At 48.2% G+C, this 14,052-nt stretch overlaps 1 protein-coding gene across 2 annotated transcripts in view; it reads left to right on the forward strand.

The window, feature by feature from the left end:
* The window catches only part of LOC106568787 (protein sidekick-2), a 767,299-nt gene that overhangs the window by 629,595 nt on the left and 123,652 nt on the right, over positions 1–14,052 (forward strand). For both annotated transcript variants that reach the window (XM_045715764.2, XM_045715765.2), the window contains exon 5: positions 3,876–4,009. In XM_045715764.2, the coding sequence (XP_045571720.1) occupies positions 3,876–4,009 (134 nt within the window). The remainder of the gene's footprint in view (positions 1–3,875; positions 4,010–14,052) is intronic.

Raw genomic sequence — 14,052 nt, forward strand, 5'->3', positions numbered from 1 at the left:
AAGGAATGTCCTCTACCTACTAGTATGTCCTACAGGAATGTCCTCTACCCACTAGTATCTCCTACAGGAATGTCCTCTGCCAACTAGTTTCTCCTACAGTAATGTCCTCTACCCACTTGTGTCTCCTACAGGAATGTAATCTACCCACTAGTATCTCCTACAGGAATGTCCTCCACCCACTAGTATCTCCTACAGGAATGTAATCTACCCACTAGTATCTCCTACAGGAATGTCCTCTACCCACTAGTGACTCCTACAGGAATGTCCTCTACCCACTAGGAACTCCTACAGGAATGTCCTCTACCCACTAGTATCTCCTACAGGAATGTCCTCTACCCACTAGGAGCTCCTACAGGAATGTCCTCTACCCTCTAGTATCTCCTACAGGAATGTCCTCTACCCACTAGTATCTCCTACAGGAATATCCTCTACCTACTAGTATGTCCTACAGGAATGTCCTCTACCCACTAGTATCTCCTACAGGAATGTCCTCTACCCACTAGTATCTCCTACAGGAATGTCCTCTACCCACTAGTATCTCCTACAGGAATGTAATCTACCCACTAGTATGTCCTACAGGAATGTAATCTACCCACTAGTATCTCCTACAGGAATGTCCTCTACCCACTAATATCTCCTACAGGAATATCCTCTACCCACTAGTATGTCCTACAGGAATGTCCTCTACCCACTAGTTTCTCCTACAGGAATGTCCTCTACCCACTAGTATGTCCTACAGGAATGTCCTCTACCCACTAGTATGTCCTACAGGAATGTCCTCTACCCACTAGTATCTCCTACAGGAATGTCCTCTACCCACTAGTATCTCCTACAGGAATGTAATCTACCCACTAGTATGTCCTACAGGAATGTCCTCTACCCACTAGTATGTCCTACAGGAATGTCCTCTACCCACTAGTATCTCCTACAGGAATGTAATCTACCCACTAGTATCTCCTACAGGAATGTCCTCTACCCACTATTATCTCCTACAGGAATGTCCTCTATCAACTAGTATCTCCTACTGGAATGTCCTCTACCCACTAGGATCTCATACAGGAATGTCCTCTACCCACTAGTATCTCCTACAGGAATGTCCTCCACCCACTAGTATCTCCTACAGGAATGTAATCTACCCACTAGTATCTCCTACAGGAATGTCCTCTACCCACTAGTGACTCCTACAGGAATGTCCTCTACCCACTAGGAACTCCTACAGGAATGTCCTCTACCCACTAGTATCTCCTACAGGAATGTCCTCTACCCACTAGGAGCTCCTACAGGAATGTCCTCTACCCTCTAGTATCTCCTACAGGAATGTCCTCTACCCACTAGTATCTCCTACAGGAATATCCTCTACCTACTAGTATGTCCTACAGGAATGTCCTCTACCCACTAGTATCTCCTACAGGAATGTCCTCTACCCACTAGTATCTCCTACAGGAATGTCCTCTACCCACTAGTATCTCCTACAGGAATGTAATCTACCCACTAGTATGTCCTACAGGAATGTAATCTACCCACTAGTATCTCCTACAGGAATGTCCTCTACCCACTAATATCTCCTACAGGAATATCCTCTACCCACTAGTATGTCCTACAGGAATGTCCTCTACCCACTAGTTTCTCCTACAGGAATGTCCTCTACCCACTAGTATGTCCTACAGGAATGTCCTCTACCCACTAGTATGTCCTACAGGAATGTCCTCTACCCACTAGTATCTCCTACAGGAATGTCCTCTACCCACTAGTATCTCCTACAGGAATGTAATCTACCCACTAGTATGTCCTACAGGAATGTCCTCTACCCACTAGTATGTCCTACAGGAATGTCCTCTACCCACTAGTATCTCCTACAGGAATGTAATCTACCCACTAGTATCTCCTACAGGAATGTCCTCTACCCACTATTATCTCCTACAGGAATGTCCTCTATCAACTAGTATCTCCTACAGGAATGTCCTCTACCCACTAGGATCTCATACAGGAATGTCCTCTACCCACTAGTATCTCCTACAGGAATGTCCTCTACCCACTAGTATCTCCTACAGGAATGTCCTCTACCCACTAGGATCTCCTACAGGAATGTCCTCTACCCAATAGTATCTCCTACAGGAATGTAATCTATCCACTAGTATCTCCTACAGGAATGTCCTCTGCCCACTAGTATCTCCTACAGGAATGTCCTCTGCCCACTAGTGTCTCCTACAGGAATGTAATCTTCCCACTAGTATCTCCTACAGGAATGTCCTCTTCGCACTAGTATCTCAAACAGGAATGTAATCTGTCCACTAGTATCTCCTACAGGAATTTAATCTACCCACTAGTATCTCCTACAGGAATGTCTCTACCCACTAGTATCTCCTACAGGAATGTCCTCTACCCACTAGTGTCTCCTACAGGACTGTAATCTACACACTAGTATCTCCTACAGAAGTGTCCTCTATGCACTAGTGTCTCCTACAGGAATGTCCTCTACCCAGTACTATCTCCTTCAGGAGTGTCCTCTACCCACTAGTATCTCCTACAGAAGTGTCCTCTATGCACTAGTGTCTCCTACAGGAATGTCCTCTACCCACTTGTATCTCCTACAGGAGTGTCCTCTACCCACTAGTATCTCTTAAAGGAATGTCCTCTACCTACTAGTATGTCCTACAGGAATGTCCTCTACCCACTAGTATCTCCTACAGGAATGTAATCTACCCACTAGTATGTCCTACAGGAATGTCCTCTACCCACTAGTATCTCCTACAGGAATGTAATCTACCCACTAGTATCTCCTAAAGGAATTTGCTCTACCTACTAGTATGTCCTACAGGAATGTCCTCTACCCACTAGTATCTCCTACAGGAATGTAATCTACCCACTAGTATGTCCTATAGGAATGTCCTCTACCCACTAGTATCTCCTACAGGAATGTAATCTACCCACTAGTATCTCCTACAGGAATGTCCTCTACCTACTAGTATGTCCTACAGGAATGTCCTCTACCCACTAGTATCTCCTACAGGAATGTCCTCTGCCAACTAGTTTCTCCTACAGTAATGTCCTCTACCCACTAGTGTCTCCTACAGGAATGTAATCTACCCACTAGTATCTCCTACAGGATTGTCCTCCACCCACTAGTATCTCCTACAGGAATGTAATCTACCCACTAGTGTCTCCTACAGGAATGTTCTCTACCAACTAGTATCTCATACAGGAATGTCCTCTACGCACTAGTATCTCCTACGGGAATGTCCACTACGCACTAGTATTTCCTACAGGAATGTCTTCTGCCCACTAGTATCTCCTACAGGAATGTCCTCTACCCACTAGTATCTCCTACAGGAATGTCCTCTACCCAATAGTATCTCCTATAGGAATGTAATCTACCCAAAAATATCTCCTACAGGAATGTCCTCTACCCACTAGTATCTACTACAGGAATGTAATCTATCCACTAGTATCTCCTATAGGAATGTAATCTACCCAATAGTATCTCCTACAGGAATGTAATCTACCCACTAGTATCTCCTACAGGAATGTCCTCTACCCACTAGTATCTCCTACAGGAATGTAATCTACCCACTTGTATCTCCTACAGGAGTGATGTGGATCACACATCATTCAAACTTTCGTCTTGACGGTGATATCGACTGTCATAATAATGCCACAGCAGAAGTCATAAACAATCATCCTTTGTGTGTGTGTGTGTGTGTGTCTGTGTGTGTGTTTGTGTGTCTACATGTGTGTGTGTGCCTATGTCTTCATTTTTATGTGTGTGTGTGTGTGTGTGTGTGTGTGTGTGTGTGTGTGTGTGTGTGTGTGTGTGTGTGTGTGTGTGTGTGTGTGTGTGTGTGTGTGTGTGTGTGTGTGTGTGTGTCTGTGTGTAGAGCCATCACCCTGGACAACACTCTGGTCATCCTGTCCAGTGTGGCCCCTGATGCTGGACGGTACTACACCCAGGCTGTCAACGACAAGAACGGAGAGAACAAAACCAGCCATCCTATCCTACTGAATGTGGAGAGTAAGTAAAGAGGATGCACGCACGGACACACACACACACACACACACACACGCACACTCACACAAACATACACACAAACACACTCACGTATACTCACACAAACATACACACAAACTCACACACACACACACACACACACACACACACACACACACACACACACACACACACACACACACACACACACACACACACACACACACACACACACACACACACACACACACACACACACACACACACTTGCACACACACACACACCTTCCCATACGGTACCAGCAGGTTGTGTTGAAGGCAGATTTAACCGTTGTGTTCCTGTTCAGAGGATGTTTCTCTGTGTTCTACATGTGGATACTGGGGTTCATCCAACAGGTGTTTTATATTGAGCTGACAGACACAGCTACACTGCCCTCTAGTGGCTGTCTGTCTAACTGTCACCTCCCCTGTCATTCCTGTTACACTCCTAAAGGCTTCTTCGTTATTTGTAAGGCGAAGGGTTCTATCTAGAACCTTTAACATCTTAAGAACCGTTTTTGGAAGAAAGAGTTATTTGATGATTCTTTGGAAGGCGAGAAGGGTTCTACATAGCACCATATATAATATTTCTCAGCATGCTCTATTGCAGGGAGATTTTCAGAAATGTTAGTTTTACTGTATTTTCTCTGTTTTTGCATGTACATTGATTGATTGGTTGATTAATTGAATGCTACACAAAGATAAATAACATAGAGTTTTCTAAACTAATCCAATTTGTTAGTAATAGGATATACTGCACCCATTACTGAGATGGTTGTTCCAGTTTAGATGATTCGGGTAGTCAATCGTCCCTACCCTGGCAGTCATTCTGATTAACAATTCCACTTGTTGGATATCCTATCTCTGTCTGGATTCCAATAGGAATTACACATCACTTTTCAAGCCAGCATAATGTGACTTGCAGGCCGGATGTGGCCTGTAAACCAGGAGTTTCCTAATGCCACTGTGTTAGGGTATAACTATGCCCCGCCTTCCAGGGGTTCTATAAAGAACCTTAAATAAAGGGTTCTAGATAGAACCCTATGCAAAGGGTTCTACCCACGCCCATTAAGGGTTCCTCTATGGGGACTAGCTGAACACCCTGTATGGTTCTACTTAGCACCTATGTTTCTAAGAGTGCAGCCCGTGTAACAGAGGGGTTGTAACACCACATTCCCCTGATGATGGATAACCATGTCTGAGACCTGAGGACTCCCCAAACTAATGCCTAGTCTTTAGCTTTGGCTAGCAGACCCGGGTTTCAATCCCAGTCGGTCTAGAGTTTCCCTAGAGTTAGAAGCTGGTGCCAGGGGAGGGCTAGGGTCCTGCTTAGGCCCTGGTCCAACAGCACACCTCCCTGGCTGCAGTGTGGAGCTGGGTGGTGCTGCGGTCCTCCCTGGCTGCAGTGTGGAGCTGGGTGGTGCTGCGGTCCTCCCTGGCTGCAGTGTGGAGCTGGGTGGTGCTGTGGTCCTCCCTGGCTGCAGTGTGGAGCTGGGTGGTGCTACGGTCCTCCCTGGCTGCAGTGTGGAGCTGGGTGGTACTACGGTCCTCCCTGGCTGCAGTGTGGAGCTGGGTGGTGCTACGGTCCTCCCTGGCTGCAGTGTGGAGCTGGATGGTGCTGTGGTCCTCCCTGGCTGCAGTGTGGAGCTGTGTGGTGCTGCAGTCCTCCCTGGCTGCAGTGTGGAGCTGGGTGGTGCTACGGTCCTCCCTGGCTGCAGTGTGGAGCTGGGTGGTGCTACGGTCCTCCCTGGCTGCAGTGTGGAGCTGGCTGGTGCTGCGGTCCTCCGTGGCTGCAGTGTGGAGCTGGGTGGTGCTACGGTCCTCCCTGGCTGCGGTGTGGAGCTGGGTGGTGCTGTGGTCCTCCCTGGCTGCAGTGTGGAGCTGGGTGGTGCTGCGGTCCTCCCTGGCTGCAGTGTGGAGCTGGGTGGTGCTACGGTCCTCCCTGGCTGCAGTATGGAACTCGGTGGAGCTGGGTGGTGCTCTGTAGAGCTGGTGCTGCGGTACCTGGTCCATCTGACTGGCTGATTTAACCAGCCTATAAATTAGCTCTATATTTTAGTGGCCCCTAACCGAAGCAGATTCCTGAAAAGACACTGAGACAGTCTGTGTGTGTTACTGATACCAAACACAGGGCCTGGGATCACACACAGAACCCCCCCTTGAGGCAGGGGGAAATGAGATGAGATGGAGAGAGAGATCTCTGATTGAGGCCAGTGAATCGATGGTTGGTTGCAGGGCTGCAAGGCTCTGTGGAACAGGCTGAATGATGGCTCTGCATTTAATCACCTCCTGCTATGTTTGTCTCAATGAAACAATATAATGGTTCCTGGTAGGGCTGGGACTTGCCAGGGACCTCACGATATGATATCATCACCATACTTAGGTGCCGATACGATATGTATTGTGATTCTCATGATTCTCACGATTCTCTATGTGTTGCGATTCAATAATGTGATTTTATTGCGTTTCGATGTTCCAAACATATTGCTCACCACATGTCTGCTACAGAGAGACAAGAGAGAGAAATGAGAAAAACTGTTTTTCTCAGTCATGGCATTAAAAGTGGTGAAAGAAAATGGTCTCCCTATTTAAAAAGAAGATGGAGAACAAGCTATGGAGGAAAAATACTGGAGTTTTGGTGCAGGTACAGCAAACTAACTACTGCCATATTGTCAAAACGATACGATATATCGTCAAAATAATATCTGATATGTAACTGTACGGATTTGTTCCCGCACCGCTAGTTCCCAGCACTTTGGTTTACACAGGCTTAGGCTGCTCCCAGGAAATGGTGGAGGGGAACACAGAGAGACTATAGAGAGATAGATGAGGAGGAGAACACAGAGAGACTATAGAGGAGGAGGGGAACACAGAGAGACTATAGAGGAGGAGGGGAACACAGAGAGACTATAGAGAGATAGATGAGGAGGAGAACACAGAGAGACTATAGAGGAGGAGGGGAACACAGAGAGACTATAGAGGAGGAGGGGGACACAGAGAGACTATAGAGGAGGAGGGGTACACAGAGAGACTATAGAGAGATAGATGAGGAGGGGAACACAGAGAGACTATAGAGGAGGAGGGGTACACAGAGAGACTATAGAGGAGGAGGGGAACACAGAGAGACTATAGAGGAGGAGGGGAACACAGAGAGACTATAGAGGAGGAGGGGAACACAGAGAGACTATAGAGAGATAGATGAGGAGGAGAACACAGAGAGACTATAGAGGAGGAGGGGAACACAGAGAGACTATAGAGGAGGAGGGGAACACAGAGAGACTATAGAGGAGGAGGGGAACACAGAGAGACTATAGAGGAGGAGGGGAACACAGAGAAACTATAGAGGAGGAGGGGAACACAGAGAGACTATAGAGGAGGAGGGGAACACAGAGAGACTATAGATGAGGAGGGGAACACAGATAGACTATAGAGGGATAGATGAGGATGGGAACACAGAGAGACTATAGAGGAGGAGGGGAACACAGAGAGACTATAGAGAGATAGATGAGGAGGAGAACACAGAGAGACTATAGAGGAGGAGGGGAATACAGAGAGACTATAGAGGAGGAGGGGAACACAGAGAGACTATAGATGAGGAGGGGAACACAGAGAGACTATAGATGAGGAGGGGAACACAGAGAGACTATAGAGGAGGAGGGGAACACAGAGAGACTATAGAGAGATAGATGAGGAGGGGAACACAGAGACTATAGAGAGATAGATGAGGAGGGGAAGACAGAGAGACTATAGAGGAGGAGGGGAACACAGAGAGACTATAGAGACATAGATGAGGAGGGGAACACAGAGAGACTATAGAGGAGGAGGGGTACACAGAGAGACTATAGATGAGGAGGGGAACACAGAGAGACTATAGAGGAGGAGGGGAACACAGAGAGACTATAGAGGAGGAGGGGAACACAGAGAGACTATAGAGGAGGAGGGGAACACAGAGAGACTATAGAGGAGGAGGGGAACACAGAGAGACTGTAGAGGAGGAGGGGAACACAGAGAGACTATAGATGAGGAGGGGAACACAGAGAGACTATAGAGGGATAGATGAGGAGGGGAACACAGAGAGACTATAGAGGAGGAGGGGAACACAGAGACTATAGAGAGATAGATGAGGAGGAGAACACAGAGAGACTATAGAGGAGGAGGGGAACACAGAGAGACTATAGAGAGATAGATGAGGAGGGGAACACAGAGACTATAGAGAGATAGATGAGGAGGGGAACACAGAGAGACTATAGAGGAGGAGGGGAACACAGAGAGACTATAGAGACATAGATGAGGAGGGGAACACAGAGAGACTATAGAGGAGGAGGGGTACACAGAGAGACTATAGATGAGGAGGGGAACACAGAGAGACTATAGAGGAAGAGGGGAACACAGAGAGACTATAGAGGAGGAGGGGAACACAGAGAGACTATAGAGGAGGAGGGGAACACAGAGAGACTATAGAGGAGGAGGGGAACACAGAGAGACTATAGAGGAGGAGGGGAACACAGAGAGACTATAGATGAGGAAAGGAACACAGAGCGACTATAGAGGGATAGATGAGGAGGGGAACACAGAGAGACTATAGAGGAGGAGGGGGACACAGAGAGACTATAGAGGAGGAGGGGAACACAGAGAGACTATAGAGAGATAGATGAGGAGGAGAACACAGAGAGACTATAGAGGAGGAGGGGAACACAGAGAGACTATAGAGGAGGAGGGGGACACAGAGAGACTATAGAGGAGGAGGGGTACACAGAGAGACTATAGAGAGATAGATGAGGAGGGGAACACAGAGAGACTATAGAGGAGGAGGGGTACACAGAGAGACTATAGAGGAGGAGGGGAACACAGAGAGACTATAGAGGAGGAGGGGAACACAGAGAGACTATAGAGGAGGAGGGGAACACAGAGAGACTATAGAGAGATAGATGAGGAGGAGAACACAGAGAGACTATAGAGGAGGACGGGAACACAGAGAGACTATAGAGGAGGAGGGGAACACAGAGAGACTATAGAGGAGGAGGGGAACACAGAGAGACTATAGAGGAGGAGGGGAACACAGAGAGACTATAGAGGAGGAGGGGAACACAGAGAGACTATAGAGGAGGAGGGGAACACAGAGAGACTATAGATGAGGAGGGGAACACAGATAGACTATAGAGGGATAGATGAGGAGGGGAACACAGAGAGACTATAGAGGAGGAGGGGAACACAGAGAGACTATAGAGAGATAGATGAGGAGGAGAACACAGAGAGACTATAGAGGAGGAGGGGAACACAGAGAGACTATAGAGGAGGAGGGGAACACAGAGAGACTATAGAGAGATAGATGAGGAGGAGAACACAGAGAGACTATAGAGGAGGAGGGGAACACAGAGAGACTATAGAGGAGGAGGGGGACACAGAGAGACTATAGAGGAGGAGGGGTACACAGAGAGACTATAGAGAGATAGATGAGGAGGGGAACACAGAGAGACTATAGAGGAGGAGGGGTACACAGAGAGACTATAGAGGAGGAGGGGAACACAGAGAGACTATAGAGGAGGAGGGGAACACAGAGAGACTATAGAGGAGGAGGGGAACACAGAGAGACTATAGAGAGATAGATGAGGAGGAGAACACAGAGAGACTATAGAGGAGGAGGGGAACACAGAGAGACTATAGATGAGGAGGGGAACACAGAGACTATAGAGAGATAGATGAGGAGGAGAACACAGAGAGACTATAGAGGAGGAGGGGAACACAGAGAGACTATAGAGAGATAGATGAGGAGGGGAACACAGAGACTATAGAGAGATAGATGAGGAGGGGAACACAGAGAGACTATAGAGGAGGAGGGGAACACAGAGAGACTATAGAGACATAGATGAGGAGGGGAACACAGAGAGACTATAGAGGAGGAGGGGTACACAGAGAGACTATAGATGAGGAGGGGAACACAGAGAGACTATAGATGAGGAGGGGAACACAGAGAGACTATAGAGGAAGAGGGGAACACAGAGAGACTATAGAGGAGGAGGGGAACACAGAGAGACTATAGAGGAGGAGGGGAACACAGAGAGACTATAGAGGAGGAGGGGAACACAGAGAGACTATAGAGGAGGAGGGGAACACAGAGAGACTATAGATGAGGAAAGGAACACAGAGCGACTATAGAGGGATAGATGAGGAGGGGAACACAGAGAGACTATAGAGGAGGAGGGGGACACAGAGAGACTATAGAGGAGGAGGGGAACACAGAGAGACTATAGAGAGATAGATGAGGAGGAGAACACAGAGAGACTATAGAGGAGGAGGGGAACACAGAGAGACTATAGAGGAGGAGGGGGACACAGAGAGACTATAGAGGAGGAGGGGTACACAGAGAGACTATAGAGAGATAGATGAGGAGGGGAACACAGAGAGACTATAGAGGAGGAGGGGTACACAGAGAGACTATAGAGGAGGAGGGGAACACAGAGAGACTATAGAGGAGGAGGGGAACACAGAGAGACTATAGAGGAGGAGGGGAACACAGAGAGACTATAGAGAGATAGATGAGGAGGAGAACACAGAGAGACTATAGAGGAGGACGGGAACACAGAGAGACTATAGAGGAGGAGGGGAACACAGAGAGACTATAGAGGAGGAGGGGAACACAGAGAGACTATAGAGGAGGAGGGGAACACAGAGAGACTATAGAGGAGGAGGGGAACACAGAGAGACTATAGAGGAGGAGGGGAACACAGAGAGACTATAGATGAGGAGGGGAACACAGATAGACTATAGAGGGATAGATGAGGAGGGGAACACAGAGAGACTATAGAGGAGGAGGGGAACACAGAGAGACTATAGAGAGATAGATGAGGAGGAGAACACAGAGAGACTATAGAGGAGGAGGGGAACACAGAGAGACTATAGAGGAGGAGGGGAACACAGAGAGACTATAGAGAGATAGATGAGGAGGAGAACACAGAGAGACTATAGAGGAGGAGGGGAACACAGAGAGACTATAGAGGAGGAGGGGGACACAGAGAGACTATAGAGGAGGAGGGGTACACAGAGAGACTATAGAGAGATAGATGAGGAGGGGAACACAGAGAGACTATAGAGGAGGAGGGGTACACAGAGAGACTATAGAGGAGGAGGGGAACACAGAGAGACTATAGAGGAGGAGGGGAACACAGAGAGACTATAGAGGAGGAGGGGAACACAGAGAGACTATAGAGAGATAGATGAGGAGGAGAACACAGAGAGACTATAGAGGAGGAGGGGAACACAGAGAGACTATAGAGGAGGAGGGGAACACAGAGAGACTATAGAGGAGGAGGGGAACACAGAGAGACTATAGAGGAGGAGGGGAACACAGAGAGACTATAGAGGAGGAGGGGAACACAGAGAGACTATAGAGGAGGAGGGGAACACAGAGAGACTATAGATGAGGAGGGGAACACAGATAGACTATAGAGGGATAGATGAGGATGGGAACACAGAGAGACTATAGAGGAGGAGGGGAACACAGAGAGACTATAGAGAGATAGATGAGGAGGAGAACACAGAGAGACTATAGAGGAGGAGGGGAATACAGAGAGACTATAGAGGAGGAGGGGAACACAGAGAGACTATAGATGAGGAGGGGAACACAGAGAGACTATAGATGAGGAGGGGAACACAGAGAGACTATAGAGGAGGAGGGGAACACAGAGAGACTATAGAGAGATAGATGAGGAGGGGAACACAGAGACTATAGAGCGATAGAGGAGGAGGGGAACACAGAGAGACTATAGAGGAGGAGGGGAACACAGAGAGACTATAGAGACATAGATGAGGAGGGGAACACAGAGAGACTATAGAGGAGGAGGGGTACACAGAGAGACTATAGATGAGGAGGGGAACACAGAGAGACTATAGAGGAGGAGGGGAACACAGAGAGACTATAGAGGAGGAGGGGAACACAGAGAGACTATAGAGGAGGAGGGGAACACAGAGAGACTATAGAGGAGGAGGGGAACACAGAGAGACTGTAGAGGAGGAGGGGAACACAGAGAGACTATAGATGAGGAGGGGAACACAGAGAGACTATAGAGGGATAGATGAGGAGGGGAACACAGAGAGACTATAGAGGAGGAGGGGAACACAGAGACTATAGAGAGATAGATGAGGAGGAGAACACAGAGAGACTATAGAGGAGGAGGGGAACACAGAGAGACTATAGAGAGATAGATGAGGAGGGGAACACAGAGACTATAGAGAGATAGATGAGGAGGGGAACACAGAGAGACTATAGAGGAGGAGGGGAACACAGAGAGACTATAGAGACATAGATGAGGAGGGGAACACAGAGAGACTATAGAGGAGGAGGGGTACACAGAGAGACTATAGATGAGGAGGGGAACACAGAGAGACTATAGATGAGGAGGGGAACACAGAGAGACTATAGAGGAAGAGGGGAACACAGAGAGACTATAGAGGAGGAGGGGAACACAGAGAGACTATAGAGGAGGAGGGGAACACAGAGAGACTATAGAGGAGGAGGGGAACACAGAGAGACTATAGAGGAGGAGGGGAACACAGAGAGACTATAGATGAGGAAAGGAACACAGAGCGACTATAGAGGGATAGATGAGGAGGGGAACACAGAGAGACTATAGAGGAGGAGGGGGACACAGAGAGACTATAGAGGAGGAGGGGAACACAGAGAGACTATAGAGAGATAGATGAGGAGGAGAACACAGAGAGACTATAGAGGAGGAGGGGAACACAGAGAGACTATAGAGGAGGAGGGGGACACAGAGAGACTATAGAGGAGGAGGGGTACACAGAGAGACTATAGAGAGATAGATGAGGAGGGGAACACAGAGAGACTATAGAGGAGGAGGGGTACACAGAGAGACTATAGAGGAGGAGGGGAACACAGAGAGACTATAGAGGAGGAGGGGAACACAGAGAGACTATAGAGGAGGAGGGGAACACAGAGAGACTATAGAGAGATAGATGAGGAGGAGAACACAGAGAGACTATAGAGGAGGACGGGAACACAGAGAGACTATAGAGGAGGAGGGGAACACAGAGAGACTATAGAGGAGGAGGGGAACACAGAGAGACTATAGAGGAGGAGGGGAACACAGAGAGACTATAGAGGAGGAGGGGAACACAGAGAGACTATAGAGGAGGAGGGGAACACAGAGAGACTATAGATGAGGAGGGGAACACAGATAGACTATAGAGGGATAGATGAGGAGGGGAACACAGAGAGACTATAGAGGAGGAGGGGAACACAGAGAGACTATAGAGAGATAGATGAGGAGGAGAACACAGAGAGACTATAGAGGAGGAGGGGAACACAGAGAGACTATAGAGGAGGAGGGGAACACAGAGAGACTATAGAGGAGGAGGGGTACACAGAGAGACTATAGAGGAGGAGGGGAACACAGAGAGACTATAGAGGAGGAGGGGAACACAGAGAGACTATAGAGAGATGGAGGAGGGGAACACAGAGAGACTATAGAGGAGGAGGGGAACACAGAGAGACTATAGAGGAGGAGGGGAACACAGAGAGACTATAGAGAGAAGATGAGGAGGAGAACACAGAGAGACTATAGAGGAGGAGGGGAACACAGAGAGACTATAGAGGAGGAGGGGGACACAGAGAGACTATAGAGGAGGAGGGGTACACAGAGAGACTATAGAGAGATAGATGAGGAGGGGAACACAGAGAGACTATAGAGGAGGAGGGGTACACAGAGAGACTATAGAGGAGGAGGGGAACACAGAGAGACTATAGAGGAGGAGGGGAACACAGAGAGACTATAGAGGAGGAGGGGAACACAGAGAGACTATAGAGAGATAGATGAGGAGGAGAACACAGAGAGACTATAGAGGAGGAGGGGAACACAGAGAGACTATAGAGGAGGAGGGGAACACAGAGAGACTATAGAGGAGGAGGGGAACACAGAGAGACTATAGAGGAGGAGGGGAACACAGAGAGACTATAGAGGAGGAGGGGAACACAGAGAGACTATAGAGGAGGAGGGGAACACAGAGAGACT

Source organism: Salmo salar, chromosome 03, assembly GCF_965601325.2.
Source record: "Salmo salar chromosome 03, fSalSal1, whole genome shotgun sequence".
Lineage (NCBI taxonomy): Eukaryota > Metazoa > Chordata > Actinopteri > Salmoniformes > Salmonidae > Salmo > Salmo salar.